Source organism: Oreochromis aureus, linkage group 23 (assembly GCF_013358895.1).
Source record: "Oreochromis aureus strain Israel breed Guangdong linkage group 23, ZZ_aureus, whole genome shotgun sequence".
NCBI lineage: Eukaryota > Metazoa > Chordata > Actinopteri > Cichliformes > Cichlidae > Oreochromis > Oreochromis aureus.
This window is the reverse complement of record NC_052963.1, coordinates 16947935-16972055: the sequence shown is the minus strand read 5'-3', so window position 1 is coordinate 16972055 and position 24121 is coordinate 16947935. Positions and strand designations below refer to the sequence as shown.

The 24121-nt window shown below is 41.0% G+C and overlaps 1 protein-coding gene across 4 annotated transcripts in view; it reads left to right on the top strand.

Moving 5' to 3' along the window:
• LOC116310275 (FERM, ARHGEF and pleckstrin domain-containing protein 1-like) overlaps positions 1–24121 on the top strand; it is a 71737-nt gene that overhangs the window by 46717 nt on the left and 899 nt on the right. Inside the window, exons 8-27 of one of the 4 annotated variants that reach the window (XM_039606824.1) lie at positions 831–978; positions 1904–1999; positions 2092–2255; positions 2357–2425; positions 2552–2627; positions 4171–4405; positions 11007–11215; positions 13439–13528; positions 15274–15407; positions 16944–17025; positions 17140–17201; positions 17290–17465; positions 17546–17676; positions 17795–17863; positions 17951–18040; positions 18679–18761; positions 19176–19288; positions 20216–20376; positions 21148–21255; positions 22605–22756. In XM_039606824.1, coding sequence (XP_039462758.1) covers positions 831–978; positions 1904–1999; positions 2092–2255; positions 2357–2425; positions 2552–2627; positions 4171–4405; positions 11007–11215; positions 13439–13528; positions 15274–15407; positions 16944–17025; positions 17140–17201; positions 17290–17465; positions 17546–17676; positions 17795–17863; positions 17951–18040; positions 18679–18761; positions 19176–19288; positions 20216–20376; positions 21148–21255; positions 22605–22756 — 2448 coding nt within the window. Of the gene's footprint in view, positions 1–830; positions 979–1903; positions 2000–2088; positions 2256–2356; positions 2426–2551; positions 2628–4170; positions 4406–11006; positions 11216–13438; positions 13529–15273; positions 15408–16943; positions 17026–17139; positions 17202–17289; positions 17466–17545; positions 17677–17794; positions 17864–17950; positions 18041–18678; positions 18762–19175; positions 19289–20215; positions 20377–21147; positions 21256–22604; positions 22757–24121 lie in introns of all 4 variants that reach the window. The other 3 variants (XM_031727032.2, XM_039606825.1, XM_039606823.1) reach the window with 3 other exon arrangements.

Here is a 24121-nt window from a genome sequence, read left to right as displayed (position 1 = left end):
ATCTGTTTATTCAAATATACACCCCCCCAAACACACACCCATTTCACAATTATACCCAACCCATAAGTCTCCCTCCTGCAGAGAGGTTTATCTTCTAACCACAACAGCCAGCACACACTCACATTCACACACTTCTAAATCTCTCCCCTGCAGAGCTGGCTATCTGCAAACATACCACTTGGCACTCCTACTGTGCCCCTGGGACCACACACACACACACACACACACACACACACACACACACACACACACACACACACACACACATCATGTATTTCATTTCCGTGCCGCTGGCCGCAAATAAATAAATGAGAAATGTTTTCCCTTCTTTTCTGGACATGCAAAACCCTCGCTTAACCACCGATAAGAGCTGAAAAACAAACTTGTTGATCATCAGTCACCGTCACACTGTGCACCCCTCACCCTCCCCTCCTCTCTGCCTTGCCTCCCTTCAATCCTTCTCCCTCCCCTTAGCCGACACAGGAAGGAAATGGCCAATTCAGCCGCTTATACAGGAAACAGGAAGCTATTTTCAGATTTTGTGAGGAACCAAACTTTGTGTGTCTTTTGTGGCTGATTTCTTCCTCCCCGCTGTGCGTGCCGCAGTATATTTTAAGGCTGACCCATGTTTTAAAATTCTCAGTATACCCAGAATAGATGCTTGTTTAGCCCCTGAGATGCACAGTTTAAGCAGTGACTCATTACCTCTTGGTTAGAGGAATTGATTTTCTTACACGCTGACAGCAAGTCTAGAACACTTACTAAGACGAATGACTTAAATGAGCTGCTGATTGATCGCTGATAGTTTGACACATCTCTCTCCTCCACAGCGGGCAGACGCCGGCAGAGTCGGACTATCAGCTGCTTGAAATCGCACGGCGGTTAGAGATGTACGGTGTTCGCTTACACCCGGCGAAGGACCGCGAGGGTACTAAACTCAGCCTGGCTGTGGCAAACAGTGGGGTGCTGGTTTTCCAGGTAAAACCTTTAATAAGTAGGGGCCATAAAAGGTTTTTGGGGGGGGCATTTGGCTAAAAATTGATATTTTCTAGGTGAATGGTAAATGGCCTGTATTTATATAGCGCTTTACTAGTCCCCAAAGCGCTTTACATATCCAGTCATCCACCCATTCACACACTGGTGATGGCAAGCTACATTGTAGCCACAGCCACCCTGGGGCGCACTGACAGAGGCGAGGCTGCCCGACACTGGCGCCACCGGGCCCTCTGACCACCACCAGTAGGCCACGGGTGAAGTGTCTTGCCCAAGGACACAACGGTCGAGACTGTCCAAGCCGGGGCTCAAACCGGCAACCTTCCGATTACAAGGCGAACTCCCAACTCTAGAGCCACAATCGCCCCAACGGACATTCAACAGACATTAACAAGGCTGACAAATTTGGTATGAGGTGTAAATTCTTTAGATATTTCATAGAAGAAAGAAGGAAGCGAGTCTTAGACTATCATAGTATCCTCAACTCAAGGTGGAAGGTTTTCTCCACTCACAACACCGAGATATTTGGCACAGCAATTAACTGATGGTTGCTGCTGCTCGGCTGCAGTTCAGGCAGCGTTTGATTTTTTTTAATGGTGCTCTGACCTGACACTCTCAAACATAACACACAAAACATGCCATAGAACAGTGGATGCACTCTCTTTTGACCAGGCTGACCCCAATTAAGTCCAGTCTGCACTGTTTCACTGCCCTGATTTTTCTGCACATCTTCAAAGAGTGCTGAGATCTTTTAAAATTTAGCTGATATGACAAATCGGTTAATTGGTTCCTGACGTTTTGTGGTAAGCCTCCACCCAACTCATCCGGGAAGGAATGTACCGCCTGGTAGTTTTTGGTTTTTCTTTTTTGCTTGTGCTGTCTTAACTGATTCTGATTTTTCTGTATTCAGGGGAACACAAAAATTAACTCTTTCAACTGGTCCAAGATCCGTAAACTCAGCTTCAAACGTAAAAGGTTCCTAATCAAGCTTAGAGCCGACCCCACTGTAAGTTCATGCAACGTTTCCTTTCTTTTCTTGCCTCGCCTTTTCTCTTTCTGCTTTCTGTGCTTATGTTTGTCGCTGTATCCTCCCAGCAGAATGCCCACCATGACACGCTGGAGTTTGCCATGGCCAGCAGGGACTGCTGTAAGGTTTTCTGGAAGATCTGTGTCGAGTACCATGCCTTCTTCAGACTCTTTGAGGAGCCCAAACCAAAACCCAAGCCCATCCTCTTCACCCGAGGATCCTCATTCCGGTTCAGGTAAGAGGGGGAAAGAAAAAAGAGACTGAAAGTGAACTCCTCTTTTTAAAATATTTTCGTTTCATATCAACTGGTCTTCTCTCCGTGTCCTCTACCTGCAGTGGTCGAACCCAGAAGCAAATCATTGATTATGTTAAAGACTCCGAGCCCAAGAAAGTTCCATTTGAAAGGTGTAGTGTTCCTCCTTTGTTTTACCAAGACTGAGCCAAGCTACTGAAGTTAAATGTAATCAGATTTCTCGGATTGCTGATTAGTCGTATAATCTCATCTGTTTCCCTGCTCTTTTTTTTTTTCAGGAAGCACAGTAAGATGCTGTCCAACAGCAGCATGTCCCCTCAATCTGCCTCCACAAGATCACACGTGCCAAAAGAGGTAATGCAAGCTTGAAACTTTTCTGCCTACCATCTAAAAACCCATTATTAATGACACCCACAACCATTAGCAGGTTAGTGTTTATGCAAATAAGCATGAGCCAAAACAGCACATACAAAACTACACTGCACTGTTATATTGTGCTATTGCATGCACAATATCTCGAGTATGTTTCGCCTGAGATGGGAGGGCAAAATTAGGCAAGTGTAGTTGAGGCAGTTAGTCTGTGTTGCATTACTTGAAAAAGATGTTTGCATTTTTATTGCCATTTCTAGACTTTGACAAAGAAGTGATTGATTAAGTTTTTTTTTTTAAATTTTGGCAGTCCTGGTATTTTTACTTTAGTGTAAGATCAGAAAGTCTTTGGGAAACAAAGCTGAACAATAGACACATGCTTCCTGTGGCTAACATTGCTTTACCTGGTAACAAACCTATTTCCCAGTGTAGCAGCTAGTGGGCTAACTTTAGCTTGCTTGGTCTTGGAGTTGTGGTTGTGTTTGGAGCTGGTTGTTACTGATGAGAAAGTAGCAGTTCGTTATAAAAAGTATAAAATAACTGCTTACCGCTTTAGTTTAACAATAACTAAAGTAACTGAACCTTGTAACTCTTCAGGAACTGTACAATACTGTCACATAATTAAACTGACAAATATTTTATTTTCTGCCTGGGATGTTGTATCTTTGGCCAAGCTTTTTAATCAGCTGCTTAAAGCCCTGCTTTTCCACTACATAACCCCCGCAGTAAAATCCGTGGGCGCTTGGAGTTATTTGTTGACATTACGTTCGCACCTCATGCTGCTAGCATATCCTGCTGTGTTTGCCTCAATGAGCAATATGAGTTTCTTTTCCACTTTCAGCGGGAATAGTTTTCTTGCATATTTTTCAAAGTACTGTGCTTTGTGAGAGGTTGTTGAAGTAGTTCCCTATTTAGGTACTAAATCAGCATTTGGGGGCTGACATTGGCTCTCGCTCTTAGACATGCTCAGGCTTGTCTTGTCTGAATTATCCTTCAGTCTATGCCATAACCTGATGGGCACCTCCTGAGAAATCTAACTACATGTCAGTTTAACTCAACCCACAAGTGTTTTGAATTAATCAGTGAGAGAATAACAGTCATTGCCTCAGTATAAAGAATAATAATCATAGTGTAAATGTATGGACTCAGAAATGTCAACTACCAAAATAGTGTGAGGGAATGTACAGTAGAAAACCAGAGGGAGAAATATGTTTACCTTTACTTGGAACTGCATTAGAAAACACCCAAACACAACCACACGATAATTAACAAGCTTTTTTTTTTTTTCTTTTTTTTTTTAAATCACTCCTCAGCATCTTTGTTTAAATCTGGAGCTGTGATTACAAAGCTCATGTTGTCCCATGTCGTTCCAGGGAGTGAAAATGTGTAACGGAGTGCTTGCTCTAAGGCTGTCCCTGTAATAGAGCCCAAATAAATAAGAGTTTTATCCTATATTATTCCCCCCTTTTAACCTTTCATTCCATCTTCTCCCCATGCTCTGTCTTTTCTCCCTTCTTGTTATTTGCAGAGTGCCACGTCAATCCCGTTAGCAGACCAGCCTGACTCAGACAGATTGAGCCATCTGGCTGTACCTAATGGTTCGGAGGAGCCACAGGCGGTCACGCCGCCCACCAACGGTCTTCACGGCCTGACGGCAGCGCCTGGCTCAGACCCGACTCAGCCCCGACAGAACCACCACGTCGCGGGATCAGTACTGGACCAGCAGCTCCTCAACCCAGGTCCATCCTGCAGGGCAAACAAAGGCAGCAGCTCTTCTATTCCTTACATAGACTGCAGCGACATAGACAGTGAATGTGATGTGACAAAGAACAACAGGGCTACCCGGGGTCACAGCAATGCAAATGACAGCAATGAGGATGAGCCTTGTGCTTATAGTAGGCACTTGGGTAGTCCTGGTCGAAATGGGGGGCAAGCTGGGAGGCTGTTTGGGGCTGTTAATGGGTTCTATCACACCAATCACCAGGGGCTGATGCAGCAGGGTATGGTGGGGAAGCAGCAGCAGCAGCAAAGCATGCAGGGTAACAGGAACACTGTAAATCAGTCTCCTGTGTCTAACAAGTTTAATGTGAGTCACGCGCTAACAGATGAGGACATTTTGACAAATGGGCGTCTCCCGCTCCACAGCACGCTGTTAGATGAGATCTTTCAGGGGCGAGACAAGCGAGGTGCAGTGTTGGGTCGTCCATTAGGAACCGGGACACGCAGTCAGTGCTCCAGCCCGGTGATCAGCAGCTTCCATCACCGCACAAACTCACTCAGTCACTCCGAGATGACAAACGGTCACAGTCAGCCACGTTCAGCTTCGCGGTGGGATGACGGCGGGCATTATTTCAGTAAACGTCCCGGAGTGCTCCCTGGTGAGACTCCCACGGTCCCGCCATCATCCCATCCACAAAACCACTATGGCAGCTACTCCCCGATCGCCTCAAACCGCACTCCGCCAAATCTGGCCAAACCGTACTACAACAACAACAATATGAGGAACCGCTCTGACACGGACCCGTTTATTCTCAGCCAGCTGACATCGACACCCATCAACCACCGCGATCGCTCTGGGCTGCACGCCAAAACTCCTGGCTCTGCCCCACTGGAGCGTAGAATGATGATGACTAACGGCAATAACGGGAACCTCCTGGTTGCGGGTCAGCCACGGTCAAATACGGTGCAGCGGATGTTCGGGCGTCAGGGAAAACCCGGCAGCAGCCCGTCTAATAACAAATACAACAATCTAAACCAGCCGGTCCAAATGATCGACGGGTCTACTAGCAGCGGCACTGACACCAGCGACACAGAGTCAGACACGGGCAGCAGCGCGTACAGCCAGCCCTTAATGTACGGCAACCCGGCCGCAGTCCGCTCCATGATTTCGGTCAATTCAAACGGCACATCCCCACTCTCTCACAGCAAGTTCTCTTTTGGGAGTTTGCAGTTGGAGGAGGGCGGCGACGGTGAGGAGGAAGAGGGAGGGTGTTACCGCTTTAATGAGGAAGACATAGGCGGTCGGGTTTTTAGCTGTTGAGTGAGCATGAGTGGGCAAAAGGAGGACTTTAATTAAAGGACCTCAGTCCTTTAATTAAAAACACGACGTGTTAATTTAGTGTGTTACAGATTTTTAAAGTTGGCTTTTTCTTCTTAGAGACACAACTTTGTCTTCCCGCTACACTGACGAGCACCAAAATAGAAGGAATACACTATGGTTGATTGCGATGCTTCACACCTTTTATAATCAAGCACGCTTTCCGCACAGGGTCTAACGTATTTTCCGGAGCGTAAACATAGGACAAGGTGTGTGTTTTCTAATGGCAAATTGAATCTTTAATAACATCTGTTGTTTCTAAACTCCCTTTTTTAAATTATGTATGCAAATTTCTTAGTAAGCTGCTAGCTGACACTTTTGTAAGCCAGCCAGCTCTTTGTATAAAAAGAAAGGTAAAATAATGAGCATACATTTGGTAAAAACTTCCTCACAACGTGCCATAACTCAGAAATGTCTATATTCACTGTAGTTGAATGTGCAGAAGGAAATGTTTCATAGAAAGTCAGAGGAAAACCTTGACGTTTTCAAAAATTCTTGTTCACTTCACACTTTACTTGTTAGCATTTACCACATTGTTGAGAATTAAGACATACTTTTCTTATTTGTGGGACATTAAGGTGTAGAAGTGTGTGTGAAGAGTTTATTTCTTTTAGGTAGTAAATGTGATACTTGATTGCTCTTTCTAAAAGCTATCAAGCTCAGCAGATTTTCTGCCTTTCTGTGGCATTATACACTCATTTTGTAGTTATAGTGTAGCTTTTTCTCTAAATCAGACTGTCTGGTGCAATAGATGGACTTTGAGGTAATAGCTGGAGTTCATAAATGGATTTGATAGAGCGCTAGGAGGGGAGACTGCTGTACAGTTGGTCTGATCCCCTTTAACTGTACAGTGTATTTGGTGTAGTTAGTAGATTGAATTGTACTTGGAGTGCTACACTTTGGGAAAAGTGTGTTTTCTGTGTGAGTTACTGGGATCTGCCAGAGGAGGAACGTGGCCGACTGCTGATGTTCCTGTCTTTTGAGCACTTTTTTATGCATTCAGTCCATTTGTCTGTCTGTCGCGGGTGATCTGCATGGTATTCTGGATATTTGCGGTCATGACTTTTTGTATTTAGACCAATTCAAGTAGGTTTGCATCAATTTTAGGGAAACCCTAATCTTTTATATCTGTGTTTTCTAGCTGAAGCTCCATTTGTCTCTACATTTCGACACTTATGCTACTTCAGCTGGCTGGTGATGGGTTTTGGGGGATTTTTTTCAGTCTTTATTTCTTTCTATGGTTATGCTTTCTCTTTCTGTCATGGTTTATATGCACACAATCAGCGGTAATCAAACACACCGACCGCCATCCTCGTCCTGCTTTGCTCGGCTTGGCCCCAGGCATGCGCTGCAACCGCAAACAGAGGTAACCCTGTTATCTTTCACTTCTCTGGATGCTGTTTTCTGCTGGTGAAGGCTTCCCATCTCCATCTCTGTCATTGGCTGCTCCACTACAGCACGCTGAATTGGATCAAACTCAAGTGAATTAAAGTGAGGCCTTCTCTTGAGACATGCAGGAAATGTTTAAATGTCTAAATCAGTACAAAAATAGGCCAACCTGTTGAGTATCAGGTGAAATTACTTAAAAGAGTAATTTTAAGGAGCTTTTGCTTAGATGTCATATGTCAGCACTGTCATCCAGATGGATTGAGTAAGCAAAATTGCATTAAATGGTATTATATCAGCGTCTTAGCTTGCTCATTCTCATTCTGGTTTGGTTCTTTTTGCATATTACAGTCTTTTTGCACCTAAATTGTAGCACAACAAACACAAACAGTACTGTTAATGAGCAGTAGATCAGTAGCAGTTTCAGGAAGCTGAACTGTTTTGCTGACTCATGAACTAAATACTGATATCGGGGGTTCAAGTTACAAGGTGGCTTAATTTGGACTGAATGTCGTCAAGATTTTATCAGCTTCCGAGGTTGAATGACCTTTTGTTTCCTGCTGCCTCTACCTGAATCGAATGTTCATGATTCACTCTTTGTAAATGTTTGTTTTTAAGCATGTTCTCGCTTCTTTTTTTGTTGTTGTTATTTCGAGGGGTTGAAAAAAAAAGTCTTTCAGCACTGTTTTCTCACCATTTCACTTTCTGTACTGTAAATGCATGTTAACCAGGTGAAGGATGTTGCTGCTTTCTGTCACTCAACTCTGTTTTTGCTCACTCTGTCACACTGTGTTTCTGTCATGGGGCTCAAACTGGTTCCAGATGTGTGAGGGTGCTAACAACAACCCTATAGCTTTGCAGGTTTTTAGACTCAGATTCTTCTTACTGCAATTTATAGCCCTTTTTTTGTTGTTGTTGTTGTTGCTACTCCTCGCTCATGATTTCTCAACTGCACTGTGTCGTTTTCAAATATTTAGAAACCATTCGTACTCATTGTGGTTTCCTCACCAAGCATGAGGACAAAACAAGGCTGACTCAACTCCAGTGCTCTTTTAACGGGGAATGAGAGGGCGAAGGTAGACAGACACAAGTAAAGTTCAGCTTAAAGCATAATGCAAGTGCAAAAATAAAGATATCTTTGAGAGATATTGGCATTTTATTTTTTAAGGTATGAAAGTCAGAGTATTGTCAGAAGTTATTCACATGCATACACTGGAATACTGGGGTTGAGTCCAACTTGCCTTTAGTCTCGCTGCCTGTCAACAAGTAGCACTTGAAGCCAGTCACTTCCACTGAGGCTTGTTTTTGTAGTTTTAATATAAAGTAGATGCAGTAAAAGACTGATTGATATTTTGTTTATTTATGGAATTAATTGCAGCCAAATTTGGTTAATTTGATTGATTAATTTAAGATGAAAGGTAAACTACCTTGTAGCTTTTTTTGGCGATTATTTATATACATATATGTATACACACTGTGATGATATCAGGTTGCATCACGAAATAGTTTGAAACTTTTGGAAAATATTTGATGTCTTTCTGAAAGCTAAAGATTTCTATATGTTAAAAATATGAAGCTACAGCCAGTGGCAAGTTAGCTTAGCTTAGCAAAAAAACAAAAAACATACCCTGTATCTCTGTTTAAAAGTGACAAAATCCACTTGTTAGCAACTGTAAAGTTTAGAAAATAACTCCTTTTGATCTCATTTATTTAGTAAGTATAAAAGTTAATTGTTAAGACGACAGGTTGCTGTTCTGTAGAGATTTTCTGACTTGTTGCTAATTAAGCTAACTGAGTTCATATTTAAAGACATAAGAGGTTTCAGTCTTCTTATTTAAGTCTGAGCAAGAAAGCAACCATATTTTTCAAAGTGTTTCTTAAATTTAGATTATTAAAATGGTATACAAGGGGTATTACTGTTTCACTTGATCCTTTAATCTTATTCTTTTTACATGATTTCTTTAAAAGGTGTAAACCACTTGTTTGCTGTTCTTTTAAAGTTAAAGTGGAGACCTTGGTGGCAGTTGGGGTTTGCATGTTCTGTATTTATTTGTTCATTTTAATGACTGTAGCATGCTTTGAAATTATAAATACTGAACATGCATCCATTCTAGTCAAAGAGCTGCATAAGCATCTTTACAATTAACACGCTGATTTTGAATGGCCTAAAGCTGCATTGACTCACTGTTTTTTCTGTCTCTGCTGTAACACTTTGTATTCCTCCACACCTGTCCTTTTTTATTTTCATCACTAAGCACCTTCTGAATCTTTTTTTGGTGACTTCTCTGAGCCCTCCCTTTAATCTCTCTTTTTAACACTGTAACTGATTGTGTGCACTAGTGTCAATAAACAAAAAAATGATGACATTTGTCAGAAGAAAAGGGACTCGAGAATTTCTTTAGAGCAAACAGGTGCTGAACTGCCGTGCCCCTCACACACCCACCTATATACCCTCTGCCTGCTCGGCACATGGATCCCACCAGTGTTTTGTGTTGTGGTAGTTAGTCTGTAGCATATCCTGTTTGTCTTGTTCAGTGTTGCACTTGATTCCACTTGTCTCCGTTTATTGTTTTGTAGCTTCTGTTCGTTTTGTGTGGTAGTTTCTTAGTGGTCTTCTGTATGGTGGTAAGTGTTTTTATAGCATCCCCCCCCCCCCACAAAAAGACTTGCACTCATTGGTTGCCATGGTTTTATCCATGATCCAGCTTGGTGTATAGAAGTGGACTCTGTGGAAACTTTGCACCTGGGCAAGTATACAGTCACGAGTCACGACTTAGTACCGTGTAGTTACCATGTAGTTAACATCTGTAGTGTTTCTCTAATTAGTGAGAAGTAGACTTATCTTTTTACCCTTTCCATCATTTTCATAAAGAGCTGCCAGAAGCAGATTTGAACTACAAATCAGACCTGTTATACGACAGCTCAATTTAAGGCGTCATCAAAACTGCACATTACATATGTTCTGTGGCATTGAATACCAAGTGATTGACCCTTCTTTTTTTTTTTTATTTAATTTTTTAATTTTTAGTCAAAAGTTAAAGTGGCTAACTTTTACTGCTTCCAGCATCTCATAGTTTAGGTCATCTTTTTTTAAATCATAAATGGTTGTAAATTTAATGGCACTGATCAGTCTTGTACTGTCCTTCTGGTGTTTATTTAGGCAAATTGAGGCAAAAGATAGCTTGCTGATGAACTATTAAATATGCAAAAATGCTCAAAGCCCTCCACTATGCACAACATCATTCTTCCCCTTAATTTACCTATATAATGCCAATATAACCTTTATTAAAGGTTGGCTCCTTACTAACAGTCTGTTTTTCTTCTCTCCATCCCTTCTAGCTATGCTTTAATCATATTCACATTCATATAAGTGAATGCAAATAGAATAGAGTGAGTGGACTGTAGCATTTGGTCATGTTGCATTTAGTCCTAAAGTATGATCTAAATGAGAGGTGCTCATTTAGACCATGCTTTACAACTGATTGTGCAGAATTTTCCACTGTTGAAATTCATTGCCAATCATCTTGTTTATGTTTAATTGAGTTATTTGGAGACAATATTCAGAGACAATATTATTGAACAATTCTTCTTCTTGTTAAATATGTTTTTAGGTGCACAGTGCACTGAACCTGGAAACCTTTTGATTCACTGCTGTGTCTGGCAGAATAAATAATTTTTTTCATGATTAAATGTTCTATTAAATGATAAGAAATACAAATACAAGTTGGCAGTGCATTTCATTGTAGAAGCTGAATTTCTCTTTGTATCAAATTTAACACTGTCCCTTATCTTCTCTTGCCATCTTCTCTTACTCTTTGTTCTATTCCTAACCCCCGCTTCTCCCCCCCTTTCCATATTCTTCTTTTATTCTCGCCCCTCAGGAAGTCCAGGTTCAGAGAACTCTCCGCTGGGAGGTCCTCACGTAGCAGTTAATGGGAACGGCTCTGTGAATGGGCAGAGAATGGGAAGCACTGGGGTCCTGGGTGCTGAACAGAGTCCTGAAGTCCAGCCGTTATCCCCACTTACTAGCCCGCTCCTTACCGAAGCGGGATATGTTCGCAATGATGAGGAAGACGAGGCGAGGAGGAAGGTGGGCATGCAGAGAGTGAGAAGGGGGATGGGGAAATTTCTTGGAATCACTGAATTGGCCCCCAGAAGGACTTCAAAGGAATTTAGTCTGGACTAAGAAGTTGTGAACACCCAAGTCTTTCTTTCAGTTCTTGGAAAAAAACAATGCTGTGACTTACACAAATGTGCAGAAGCCTTTAGCCACACCTCTTTTCTTTATATTTTGATTCAAGCAGCCAGAGATTCTTGTAATTTTTGTAAGTGTGCTTGAGCAATAGTTTTCCAGGGTTTCTGAAGTCCTTTCAAAAGTCTTGTCTACTTTTTCACTCATTTCAATCCAGTTCTTTCACCTGACCATTTTCACAGGAATGATTTGTTTGTTAAACCACATAACACTGACCTATGAATCACTGAAGCATTAATATGGTCAAGTCAAGTTATGAACCTGTGTTGTGTTTACACAAAATAGATAGCAAAAGAGCCACAAAGTAACAAAGAACCAGTTTTTTTTGGTACAGCCTGTCACAAAAACACATAACTTGTTCTTATTTCTTGCATATACACATGGAGATATGAGGAAACTGGACAAGTAGTGGACAAAATAGGAAGTGGCATACCTGAAAAAAACAAAACAAGACAAACCCCTCCTATGTTGCAGATGAACTATATCTGAAAGTCTTGTCCTTAAGAAACAGGAAAACTAAAGCAAAGACCTGACTCAGGACCTGAGAGATGCATCTGGACCCTAAGGTTGATTCATCGACTGTTCACTGAAACCTCATCAGAAATGGTCTCAGTGAAAGACTAGCTGTCAAGAAGCCAATCTTAAGGAAAGAAAGGGGTGGGGGGGTAGGGGTGCTGAGGTATTCCACATTACAGAAGAACTGGAGTGAAAATCAGTGACATCAGGTCCGATGGAGTGACAAATCCAGATGTGAAAGTTTTCATTCAATAATTGTCGGTATGTATGGAGGAGGTCATTAGAGATACAACAGTGAGTGTCCACAGCAGGGATCTCAAACTTAAATGAGCTGTGGGCCACTGCTAGCACTGTCATCTCATTGGAGGGCCACTTCAGTGTTCAAGCAATACAAACCCCCCCCAAACAAACAAGAAAACACCCACTAATATTTCCAAAAATGTAGTGTTTAGTTTGGGGTTGTTTTACATTTCAAATATTGTATAACAATACAAAACTGCAAACGTGAACGCAAATTTTTTTTTTCTCACTCTTAACTAACAGAAGTCTTTCATTGAACTACCAAATAAACAAATTGGTCCTCTCTTTCTGACCAGACATGTGGCAGCACTTCTGCTATGCTTTTGTTCGTATTTAAAAAAAAAAAAAAAAAAAAATGCAGACATAAGTGTACACATTAGTTTTTGACTGCTAGTGAAAAATGTTTTCTTTAAAAATAACTCCCTCACTGAACTAATACAGCCAATCCCTCAACCTGTTTGTACTTCCTGCTCATATTTCCTTCATATTAAATCTTTCCTCATATTAAAACTTTTTTTTGCTTTTGAAAGAACTTATTTTAACATTGCACTCAACAACAAACAAATCCTCCCTAACAAAAAGTAATTTCAAGGGCCAAATTGCATTATATTTCCTCATGTCACTATACAGGCCGCAAGTAGGGGTGACGTGGGTGGCAAGTGGCCCCCGGGGCCTGAATCTCTAAACATGGTGGAAGGTCTGTCATGGTTTGATGCTGCATTTCAGTCAGTGGTGTTGGAGATCTTGTCTAAACTGATGAATTATGAAAACAGAAAAGTACCATCAGGCTTTAATCCACCAACAGATTAATTTGTCATCATGACAATGATCCCAATGACAACATCAATGCAGTTAAAGCACAGTTTGTTAGAAAAAGAAACAATGGACACTATCAGTCATGGATTGGCCTCCAGTCCAAATTTACACAAACTCTGTTTTTAACCTCTATATTTTATTTCCACATATTTCAATTAATCAATGCAGCTATTTCCAATTTTTCGAGCAAAATGCAAAGAAATAAGGTTGGCTGAAGACTTTACTGACGTTACTGTAATTTGGTGAAACAAAGAAATTATTAATTGGGGGAATTAATCCAAATTAATAACAAGAACTGAACCGCTGGTCTTTCGCAACATAAAATGTGTAGACTGCTTTCTGTAGAAGATGAGATAAACATATATATATATAAACAGATTGATGGATTTGATTTGATTGATTGATTTGCTTCTTTTTGTTTCTGTCTAGAAGTTTCCCACAGACAAGGCTTACTTTATAGCCAAGGAACTATTGACCACAGAGCGGACCTACCTCAAAGACCTGCAGGTTATCACAGAGGTAAAGATAGTGGTGCCTCTTTGTCTCCGTGTATTGTCCAGTCTCTTGTGTCCAATCTGTTATCTCTTCCCTTCACACTGTAAGGCCATTACCATCTGGATTAGACTGAAAGTGGCAGGACCAAGAGCCAGTGTGGTCGAGTCTAATCTTTATCCTAAAGCATACCGTGAGTCAAGGTTGGTTTCTTTAGAGCCTTAGTACCGGAATAATGACTCAAAACTGGTGGTTTAAAAGCCTAATTTTGGGACAGTGTACCAAAATTAATCTTTTTAAAAGCTCATGTGCTGGAACAGTGAGTCAGGGTTGGTTTGCACCGCACAACGTGCTGAATTTGAGATGCAAGCGTTGGTGTTTTTTACAGTTACATATTAGAAAAAGAGGCCCAAAAGGGAAAGTAAAGGCTCAAGTCTGAACCAAACTCACAAATCTCCCAGTGTTTGTTCTCAGTAATGCAACATTAATATTACATTAGTTCCAGCACACAGTTCCAGTCTTACTTCTCTTTTTTTATTCCCATCCCAGAAGAAGGCTTTTATGTGCCTTTAGTTTGGCCTCCAGCCGAAGGCTGAGGTTCAGCATCTGTGGTTTATGAGCACTTTTCTCTTGCAGGACAGGGATGAAAATGCATTCAGTGCAGTGCATGTGCTACAACTCTCTTCCTTTTAAGTGAGCAGACTTGTATCTTTTTGCTGTTACACAGCTCGGACAGACTAATTAGCTTCGGGCTCTTTTGGTTTACAAGTAAAACCGCTGAAGTCAACACAGAAAAAAACCCCACTCTGCATTTATAAAAACAGCGTCTGGGATGAAAGTGCAGCTTAATGTGGGTCAGACTCAGTCTTTGCTTTTATATGACTCACTTTTACTGTCTGTCGCAACTGCTTTAAAAAAAAAAAAAGGAAATGTGATAGGCGGGGGTAGAATGAGTAAAGACCACCAATGCAGAAACACAGGTTCAGCACCTGCTTGCTAAAGACCTGTCTCCTTAATACTGAGACACTGACGGTGACCTCTGACCTCACTGTGGAGTGGAAAACGCCTTGTTCCTACTTTTTCCTTTCTCAGCTGTTTTTCTTCACATTAGTAGTTTCCACCCTCTTTGATGTGGAAAGAAGGCGTGTGCGGGTGCTTTTTTAAAACCTCTTAAACATTTTCCTTGGCTGGTACAGCTCACGCCTGGGATCCCACACCCACCCATTCTCCTTTTCTTTTCTTTTCTTTTCTTTCCTTTTTTATCTCGTGTCACTCATGCTCTCTCCGGGCCAGTCCGTCTGTGAAACTGCTGGACTGCCTCCTGCCTGCTCGAGCTCTCAGATCCTGTGTGATTTACTACGGCGGGGAGTATAACACCTCTGTGTCAGGGGTCGTGGTGCGCTCACATGGGGCCACAAGGCTCTGAGCACATTTGTGTGTGTCTGATGGATTTCTGTTGTCATGTCCAATCCCTCATCCTGGATCCTACCAGTAATGTGTGGGACCTCATACTGGATGTGTCCCTTCCAATCTCTGCCAGTAATCTGGGGGAGTTGTGGATGAGTAGGAGTTACATTCTCATTATTTTTATTCCTTCTGAATGTTTTGTTCACTTGTGAGGAGCAGAAAAGGCAATCATTATGTGCTGAAGTATCTGATATGGAAATACAATTTAAAAAAAAATGTGTATATATATATATATAATAAAAGATAAAATGTGATCTGCGTTTTTTTCTTTTTCCACATGTCCACATTGTTTGTCAATTTTCTAGTCCTTCCAGAGCGCCGTGGGGAAAGACGAGGCTTTCCCAGACTCGGTTAGGAGCCTGATCTCTGCCAACTACGATCCGGTGTACAAGTTTCATCAGGGATTCCTCAAAGAGACAGAGCAGCGGTTGGCGCAGTGGTCAGTGTCCATCTGTTTCCATTCAGAAAAGTGTTTTGTTTTTTTTGTTTTTGTTTTTCTGAAATTCACAGATGAGATTTAAAATAATTTATTTTTACTGTACGTTTATTATGTTTAAACAAAAAAAAAGGGCTTGAATTAAAGTTGTATTTGTTATTTTCATTTTCAGCTCTATAATTTTATTCAGCCTACTCTGGCAAAGTATCTTTGCATGATCCACGGTTCAAAATAATCTGTATTTATCTTAACCTGGGGCTGGCTCTGACTGAAAGAAGGTGTTTTAATTCCTCTACCCCTACTTTCATATGATTGGCTGCCCCTCTTAGACAGAACAGAGGAGGTGGGTGGGGCTTCTGTGCTAACAGACAGCGCATCCACACTGGAACTGATTCGCAGTGATGTGGTGACCACAGAAAGCGAATGAGTTTCTATTATTTCAAATGACTACATGTTTAATAACTGCTGGTGACGGGAAGCAGGCGAGACCCGAAACTAACGTTCTCAACTTCTACGTGAGTGACTGAAGCCACTACCAATCAGAGTGAAGAAGACTATTAAATGACATATGAATCTTATCGTGAAGGCAACCAGAGCCTGCAATGTCATCAAGTAACTGGCCTTCAGCTTCAAAATGATGCAAAACAAGCGAACCATCTCCGGTGTGAACACAGCTTCAGTCTTGGCTCTGTATGACATCATCTACATCCAAGAGTAGAAAAAGCTGTCTCAAACAGAGCATTGGGCTCATAGGGTTTAGTAATCCTTATTTAAAAGTCTTAAATATTTAATATGAGTATTCATCCATCACAACAGTATGTATACAACATTATATAAGGTAAAGAATAATAGGCCCCATTTTTAACAGAGGAAAAAGGATGAAAATAGAAAAATGTTACAAACTAAAACGGTCACAAATTACATCCTTCCTATTTCTATGTTTAATTCAAATGTATAGAACATTTTCCACAGTGCAATTAAGCAGGATTAGTGCATGTAATCAAAACAAGTCCAACAAAACTGGGAAGCATTTTAACACCAGATTAGTCTTGGTGCTGATTTAGGATCAGGAAAAAACGAATCCCTTCTACTGTAGTTCTTCTCTGTGTGCTGCTTTGTTTCCAAGCAGTTCTAGTCATGTTTCATAGTCATATTCAGCCTAGATTTTTTAGTAACACAAGGAATTAATTGAACTGATTACATTTTCATTTTCCTTAATCTGAGATGGCTAAATGGCTTTGTTGGTAATTTTTTCCCTCACTTGACATAATGTGGCATGAAAAAGTCTAATGTGCTCGTGCAAATACCTGAAATTCCTCACTTTGCCTGCAGTTGGAATCTGCTTTGTGTTATCTCTGTAATGACAGGCAGGAAGACACACACACACACACTCACACACACTTACACACACTGGTGAGATGAATGGGTCTGTGGGAGTTGAATGAAGACTTTTCCAGTCTTGTGTAAGATGTTTTGAGCTGACACCTACTGGTGAATCTGTGCTCCTGCACATTAACACACGTCTTAATCTCTCTTCAGGGAGGGCCGATCTAACGCCCACATTAAAGGAGACTATCAGCGAATTGGTGACGTTTTACTCAAGAACATTCAGGGTCTCAGGGTAAATCTCCATACTTGACTCTAGACCATTTATTTCATAAAATAAGGTGCATTTTAATATTTATCTTTTAATTTCTGTCTCTTATCTTGGTTTCATCTCTTTCCGCATCTGCAGCAGTTGACGATTCATCTCCAGAAACATTCAGAGTGCCTGGTGGAACTGGAGCGGGCCTGTCGGTGGGTGGCAAAACAGTGAGCATGCAGACAAGTTGTTCAAATCATAACAGGATGTCCTAAAGAGAAACTTCATCCCTGTGACTATCAGGTCCAGCCGGAAGGTGGAGACTTTATGTCGAGACTTCGAGCAGCAACGGGTTTGCTACCTGCCCCTCAACATCTTCCTCCTCAGGCCTCTTCACCGCCTGCTGCACTACAAACTTATCCTGGAGAGGCTCTGCAAGCACTACCCGCCCACACATGATGACTTCAGGGACTGTAGAGGTACACTGTCCCCACACCTACCCTTTCCGCCCATCTGTGTATTTTCTTTCTATATATGAAAATAAATCTGTCTCCTCCAGCTGCCCTGGCGGACATCTCGGAGATGGTGCTGCAGCTTCAGGGAATCATGATGAAGATGGAGAACTTCCAGAAGCTTATAGAACTGAAGAAGGACCTGACCGGCGTCGAAGACCTCATGAGCCCCGGAAGGGTGCGACTCTTTAATAATTCAGCTGGTCTAGATTCATCCTGGACATTTGTAGAGTTTTTACTTCCTCGCTCTGCTGTCCTGTCGTCACATTGTCGGTGTGATTCTGCTTCACTTACAGGAGTTCATCAGGCTCGGTTGCCTCAGCAAACTCTCTGGAAAGGGCCTTCAGCAGAGGATGTTCTTCCTGGTGAGACTTTATGCTGGTTTATACTAAAAAAAACAAAGCATTTATAAAACCTCTAAACAAAGCTCTTCACTCTTTTTTTCTTTCCAGTTTAGTGATTGTTTGGTGTACACCAGTCGAGGCATGACCCCATCCAACCAGTTTAAGGTTCATGGCCAGCTGCCTCTCTATGGCATGACGGTACATAATCAAAACACACACACAAAGCAGTTTCTTTTCCTTACAAAAGGTTTTTCAGATTGTTTTGTTTTACATCTGGCTCAAAATGGTTACATTTTAGGGTTACAATTTGTTCATATCTTTAAAAAGATACATGTTATTTGAGCAAAAGCACTTTCTTGAGCCTTCTGCTTAAGAAATAATTATTGTCACTGAATTATATAATTTTATAAATGAGTAACTACAGAAGTGCTCCCTACAGTCAAGTATAATTAGTAGAGTGTGTGTTGTTTTTGAGGTCAAAAAGATAAATGAATATCATATTATAAATACAAGCCATTCATCCCTTTTCTTTCTATATGAAATATTTTAGTTGGTGCTTTTTTATTTATTCACTTTTACTCTGTCACATTAAATGTGCTTAAACATAATTTTGCATCCACTGAATTTTTCTACAGAGAATACATCATTATTATTGTGTGACTGATTACATCTGCTAAGTGACTGAGGAACTAATATTTCATAGAAACCTTTGAAAATGCCAAAGTACTAAAGCAGTAGTTAGGTAAACAGAAAAATTACAGAGTTAAGCAAGTTTTATTCACAAAAGAAGCAAACGTGTTTATTAATAAGCTGATGACATTATGTTATTCCCACAGATCAGAGAAAGCGAGGAGGAGTGGGGAGTCCCTCATTCGTTCACTTTGTTCGGGCAGCGGCAGTCTGTGGTGGTGGCAGCCAGGTATTCATTAACACACATGCAAAGATGCTTGTAGATATCTGAAAATAAAGCAAAGAAACTGCAGACAGGAATAAAAGGGGAAAAAAATACAAACCGTGCATTGTGAATGAAAGAGGAAAAACAGCTGGTCTGTATTAAATTAATAGAGGGCAGCCTCGTTAAAGTTTGCTTATCCTCAAATTAAACTGGACTGCGTGACCTAGTTTCCAGTCACTTACTCAGTCACTGATTAAAAAGTTTTATCTGGCTGTAAAGTGGCAGTATCATGTGAAGCAGACTTAATGATATGCATTTCCCTTTATGAAGGCTTCTCATTTTCTGCCTTTTTTTTCTAATCCAGTCTGCTCAGCTGCTGAAGTTAGAGAGGCCCTTTCACTTGTTTATTTTAACATGTCTACTTCCTGCTGTGTCCAGCTGTGCGTCAGAGATGGAGCGCTGGGTGGAGGACATCAGGATGGCCATCGACCTGGCAGAGCAGAGTAGCGGCTTAAACAATGACCTGCTCTCTACCAGCCTCTCTGACAACAGTAAGTCATCTACTGTTGGTTTAACGCTAACCATTAAATTGATTCTTCTCCCTGCCCAAACACCACATCATCATCACATCTGTCAGGACTGTGGGTACCAGAAAATCAATAAGATCAATCATTAACCACATGTCTACACTTCTTTATGAGGCCTTTTTCTAATGGAAATACATCAACCCTCACCTGTTAGACACTACAGCGCAGTCCTCCTCCACAGCTTTCAGCACCCCATAAATATACTCAGGTCCAGGTGGTCACTTCATCATATTTTTAATGTTACCTGATATATGTAGGTGCAGACCCGAGCTATCCCTGTCTTTTCTCATCCTGTCGTAGTCGTCAAGCTATTCAATAAGGCCTCCTCCCGTTGACCTTTTTGGTTTGACACCCTGCATTGTTTGTCATTGGAGTCCACCTGCCATGCTCATTTTTAACTCGAGCAGTTAAAGAGTATTGCCTTACAAGTGACAACAAAAGAGGGCTTCTTTCTTTTTCTCTTTTCCTTTTTTTTAAAAAACGAAACTTTATTGAAATTGCTTTGATCCTGAAAGATTCCCACAATAAAAGGGCTTTGTTCTCATTTTTTTGAGTCCACCACCAAAGCCCATAGACATGCATGTTAGGTTAAAAGGTTATTCTAATCTATCCATAGATAAGAACGAGAGTGTGAATGATTGTCTGGCTCTGTGTCTTAGCTGGGATACGCTCCGACCCCTCTGTGACCCTGACTTGTACACAAATTAGTATATTTGTGGTAAAGTCCAATCCGGGCGTGGTTTCTCTAACAGATGTTTTCACTTTGTAAACATAATTTGATGGCTTATAATTGCATGGAGCATGAATGAATGAAGAACTCATAATGCATCTGTTCAGACTGAAGTTCTCTCCCGCTAACCGGCCTCGTTTTCACCTGCCTGTTTTTTGCAGAGCTCTCAGAGGACGGAGGAGGCGAGCAGGAGTCTGAGGACGAGCTCGGCGGCTCGCGCTCATCCCTGGAGCGCCAGGGTCATCGCGGTAACACCACCGTGCATGTCTGCTGGCATCGCAACACCAGCGTCTCCATGGTGGACTTTAGCATAGCTGTGGAGGTACCACTAATGCCCGTCTTCTCCTGCCACATTCCCTGTTTTTCCTTCCCACCTCTGTCTTTGGAGTCCAGCTGCCTGTTTGTGTCCCACTTGTTTACCGCTGTTCTGTCTTCTTCTTCTTTGTGCTCAAAGAACCATTGCCCCAATGTCCTTTGTGTCTTTTCTTTCTGCTCATATCTGTGTTTTTGTCTTTCTCCATTGGTGTCAGTCTTTATCTCTATTTCTGCATCTGTGTGCACTAACATTGGTAGAGGCCATCAGTAGTGCGGCCAGTGAGTTGATGAGGCCCCTCAGCAGACTTCAGGGGCCCGCATCTCTTGCTTTGCTGGTTTGCTGGTACAGAAAACACAGCCTGTCTTTTAGCGACACCTGCTGGATTAGAGAGGTACTGCAACAGCTGCAAATGTGTTCAGCTTTACAAATCAGAAAACAATTAATAAATGACTATTATAATAAATAAGATAAATACATATCTAAATCAGCGTAAGTAGTTTGCAGGATATTTATTCTGCTTATGACAAATGAGTAAAACATTAGTTTTTTCCTAAGATTCGCAAATATTTATGCATTTTTTGCACATTACCTACTGACGCTCACACTAAATTTCAACATGAGTATATTACGTTGACAGGACCTGATGGCTTTCTCTTTCCCATAATCTCCTCCGTTTTAACATCCAGTTAGACTAACACTGTGTTGCATCATTGAGTTATCATTGAATGTTTTATCCATTTGCTTTTTGCTCTCTCCTTTCTTCTGTCGCCCTCACAGAACCAGCTCTCAGGTAACCTGCTAAGGAAGTTTAAGAACAGCAACGGCTGGCAGAAACTCTGGGTGGTTTTCACCAACTTCAGTCTGTTTTTCTACAAGTCACACCAGGTAAGACGAGAAGGAAAACACTGGTAGTTACAGGGCAAATACGCAGATGTGGTTTGACTTGATAATTAAAAGTGGGAAGCTGATAGTGTCTTTAAAATGTATTGAATTCAGTGTTGGGAAGGTTACTTTTAAAATGTATTCCACTACAGATTACAGAATACATGCCCCAAAATGTATTTTGTAACGTATTCCATTACATTACTCAATAAGAGTAACGTATTCTGAATACTTTGGATTACTTATATTATCATGCTTTTTACAACTACATGAATGTACTATTACTGTGTGTTTATTACTTTTACTGAAGGTTATTCGCCATACCAATACCAACTAGATGTTTAAATCTTAATATAAAATGAGTAACAGTAGGGTGGACATTAGGTAAGGCTGCACTTTTTGCAGCGATCTCGTATAGAAAACTATTCCGCGTGTATATAAAACAGGTCCGCGGCTCCGAATCGTAAAGGCGTAAAACCGTAAAGGGACCTCTGGCTAATACGTCGGGTTCCGTGTCGGGCTCGTAGCCGAAAACTAGCTTTACTTTGTTGTCTGGGTCAACTTTGCTAGTGAGAGACAGAGAGAGGCGTTGAAAGGCTGCTCCAACGTAACTTATTGTTTCGGAGGAAAACACGAACACAGTGTACAATCGAGTCTTAATAACTTACAACTGGGCTCATCAGACACTCTTTTTGGCTGCAGTGGTTATTATTATATTTACATGCTTCCATCTCCCGTTTCTGCTCGGTGACAACTCGTACTTTTCGACTTTTTTTCTCCCTCCCTTGCGCTCACAGACACATAACGGGTATGGTAGTCCATTCTCCCTGCAGCACGGACTACACTGCCCATGAGGCTACATTCTTTAGGGCTATGCCTGTAACATTCTGCCTATTGCCTTCATATTAAATAATTTTTGTGAATAATTTTTTTAAAATATTTCTTCACGTCATTATGCGGGCTGCAAGTAGAGGTGACATGGGCCGCGAGATTGAGACACAGACATGAGAGCCTCATAATGCGTGTTTTGTTTGGGTTTCCACGGGCGTGGAAACCAAAAATAGAGAGGGGACAGAAACAGGAAAATACCGCCGTGTAATCCATTCATTTCAACAAAGTAACTGTATTCTGAATGCTACCTTTTTAAATGGTAACTGTAACGGAATACAGTTACTCATATTTTGTATTTTAAATACGTAACGGCGGTACATGTATTCCGTTACTCCCCAACACTGATTGAATTAGATTGAATTTGTGCAGTCGCAGCCACAGAATGTAGTTTTGGTTACTCTGATCAGTGTAATGGTAGACATTGTATTAACAGATGTTTCCCTCTTCTGACTCATCTGCAGGATGACTACCCTCTGGCGAGCCTCCCTCTGCTGGGCTACTCTGTCACCGTCCCATCGGAGTCAGAAAACATCCACAAGGATTACGTCTTCAAACTCCACTTCAAGTCTCACGTCTACTACTTCAGATCAGAGAGCGAGTACACCTTTGAGAGGTGGGTGTACAGTAATAGACAAATGCAGAAATGCAATTAGTTACAATGTGCTTCAACTTAAACCATCCTTTTATTTTTTTTAATCCAACTCTCTGAAGCTACATCTGTCTTTTACGACGTTTGATAAATTCCTTAAATCTTTTTAATGTCCAGAACGACTCCACAGCTTGATGCTGACTTTTTAAATTGTCACCGTTTTTACAGTAAAATAGAAAATAAAGCAAAATATGCCTTAGGATGTGGCTAAGCTGTGAGTGGCAACTCATATGGGTATGCAGTGGTCTCAGGCGTCATCTAAAAGCCTGGAAAATCCAAATCAAAAAAAATTTTTTTTTAGGAATATTATGAATAATATTTGGAAACGCATTTACTATATGTGTTCAGAGCGCAGTACCTTGTGATCACCCTAGTACCTTGGTGCTAGTGTGATACACTGAATATCATGGTATAAATATAAAGCTCGTCTTCTCTTCTTTCTGAAACGTTTAGATTTTCTAGCACAAAAGTTAAGAGAGTGACACTCATTTAAAGAGCACTTGTAAATAAAGGCTTAAAATTTAATCTGACACTTGAACAGCTGACAGACATTCCTACGGCCAGAGGGGCCGATGGCGCGATATGGCAGCCTCGCTTCTGTCAGTCTGCCCCAGGGCAGCTGTGGCTACAACCGTAGCTTGCCTCCACCAGTGTGTGAATGTGAGCGTGAATGAATAATGTCATTGTAAAGCGCTTTGGGTGCCTTGAAAAGCGCTATATAAATCCAATGCATTATTATTATTATTGTTATCATTATTATTATTATTATTATTATTATTATTATTATTATTATTATTATTATTATTATTATCATTATTATTATTATTATTATTATTATTATTACATGCTATGTGTGGGTCCAATAGACAGGTTTAGAAAAAACAATTACAAACTACAGGAAAGAGATCACTTATAGTCTGGGCCCTCTTCTGAAATTCAGATAAATTGTTTGATTTTAAATGTAAAAAGTCAATTTCTGTCTAGTTCAATTTACCAAGTTGTATTGCATTATATATTTAAATTATTTAAACAGAACTTTTTGTGACTAAACCCAACAAAGGAAAGCGTTAAGTATTTTAAAAAGTGAATATTAACAGCAACACTATTCAAACAGTCTCCTTAGCCCTGTAACCAACTAGCAACCTTCCCAGGTTTCACCCCGCCTCTTGCCCTATGATAGCTGGGATATGCTTAAACCCCTCCCACGGCCCTAAATTAGATAAGGTGGAGTAAACGGATGGGCGGATTATTCAAACAGAACTTCTGTAATGTTTGATATATTTCAATCAATGTTTGAATCTACTGATATAAATCCTTTTTTCCCCACCA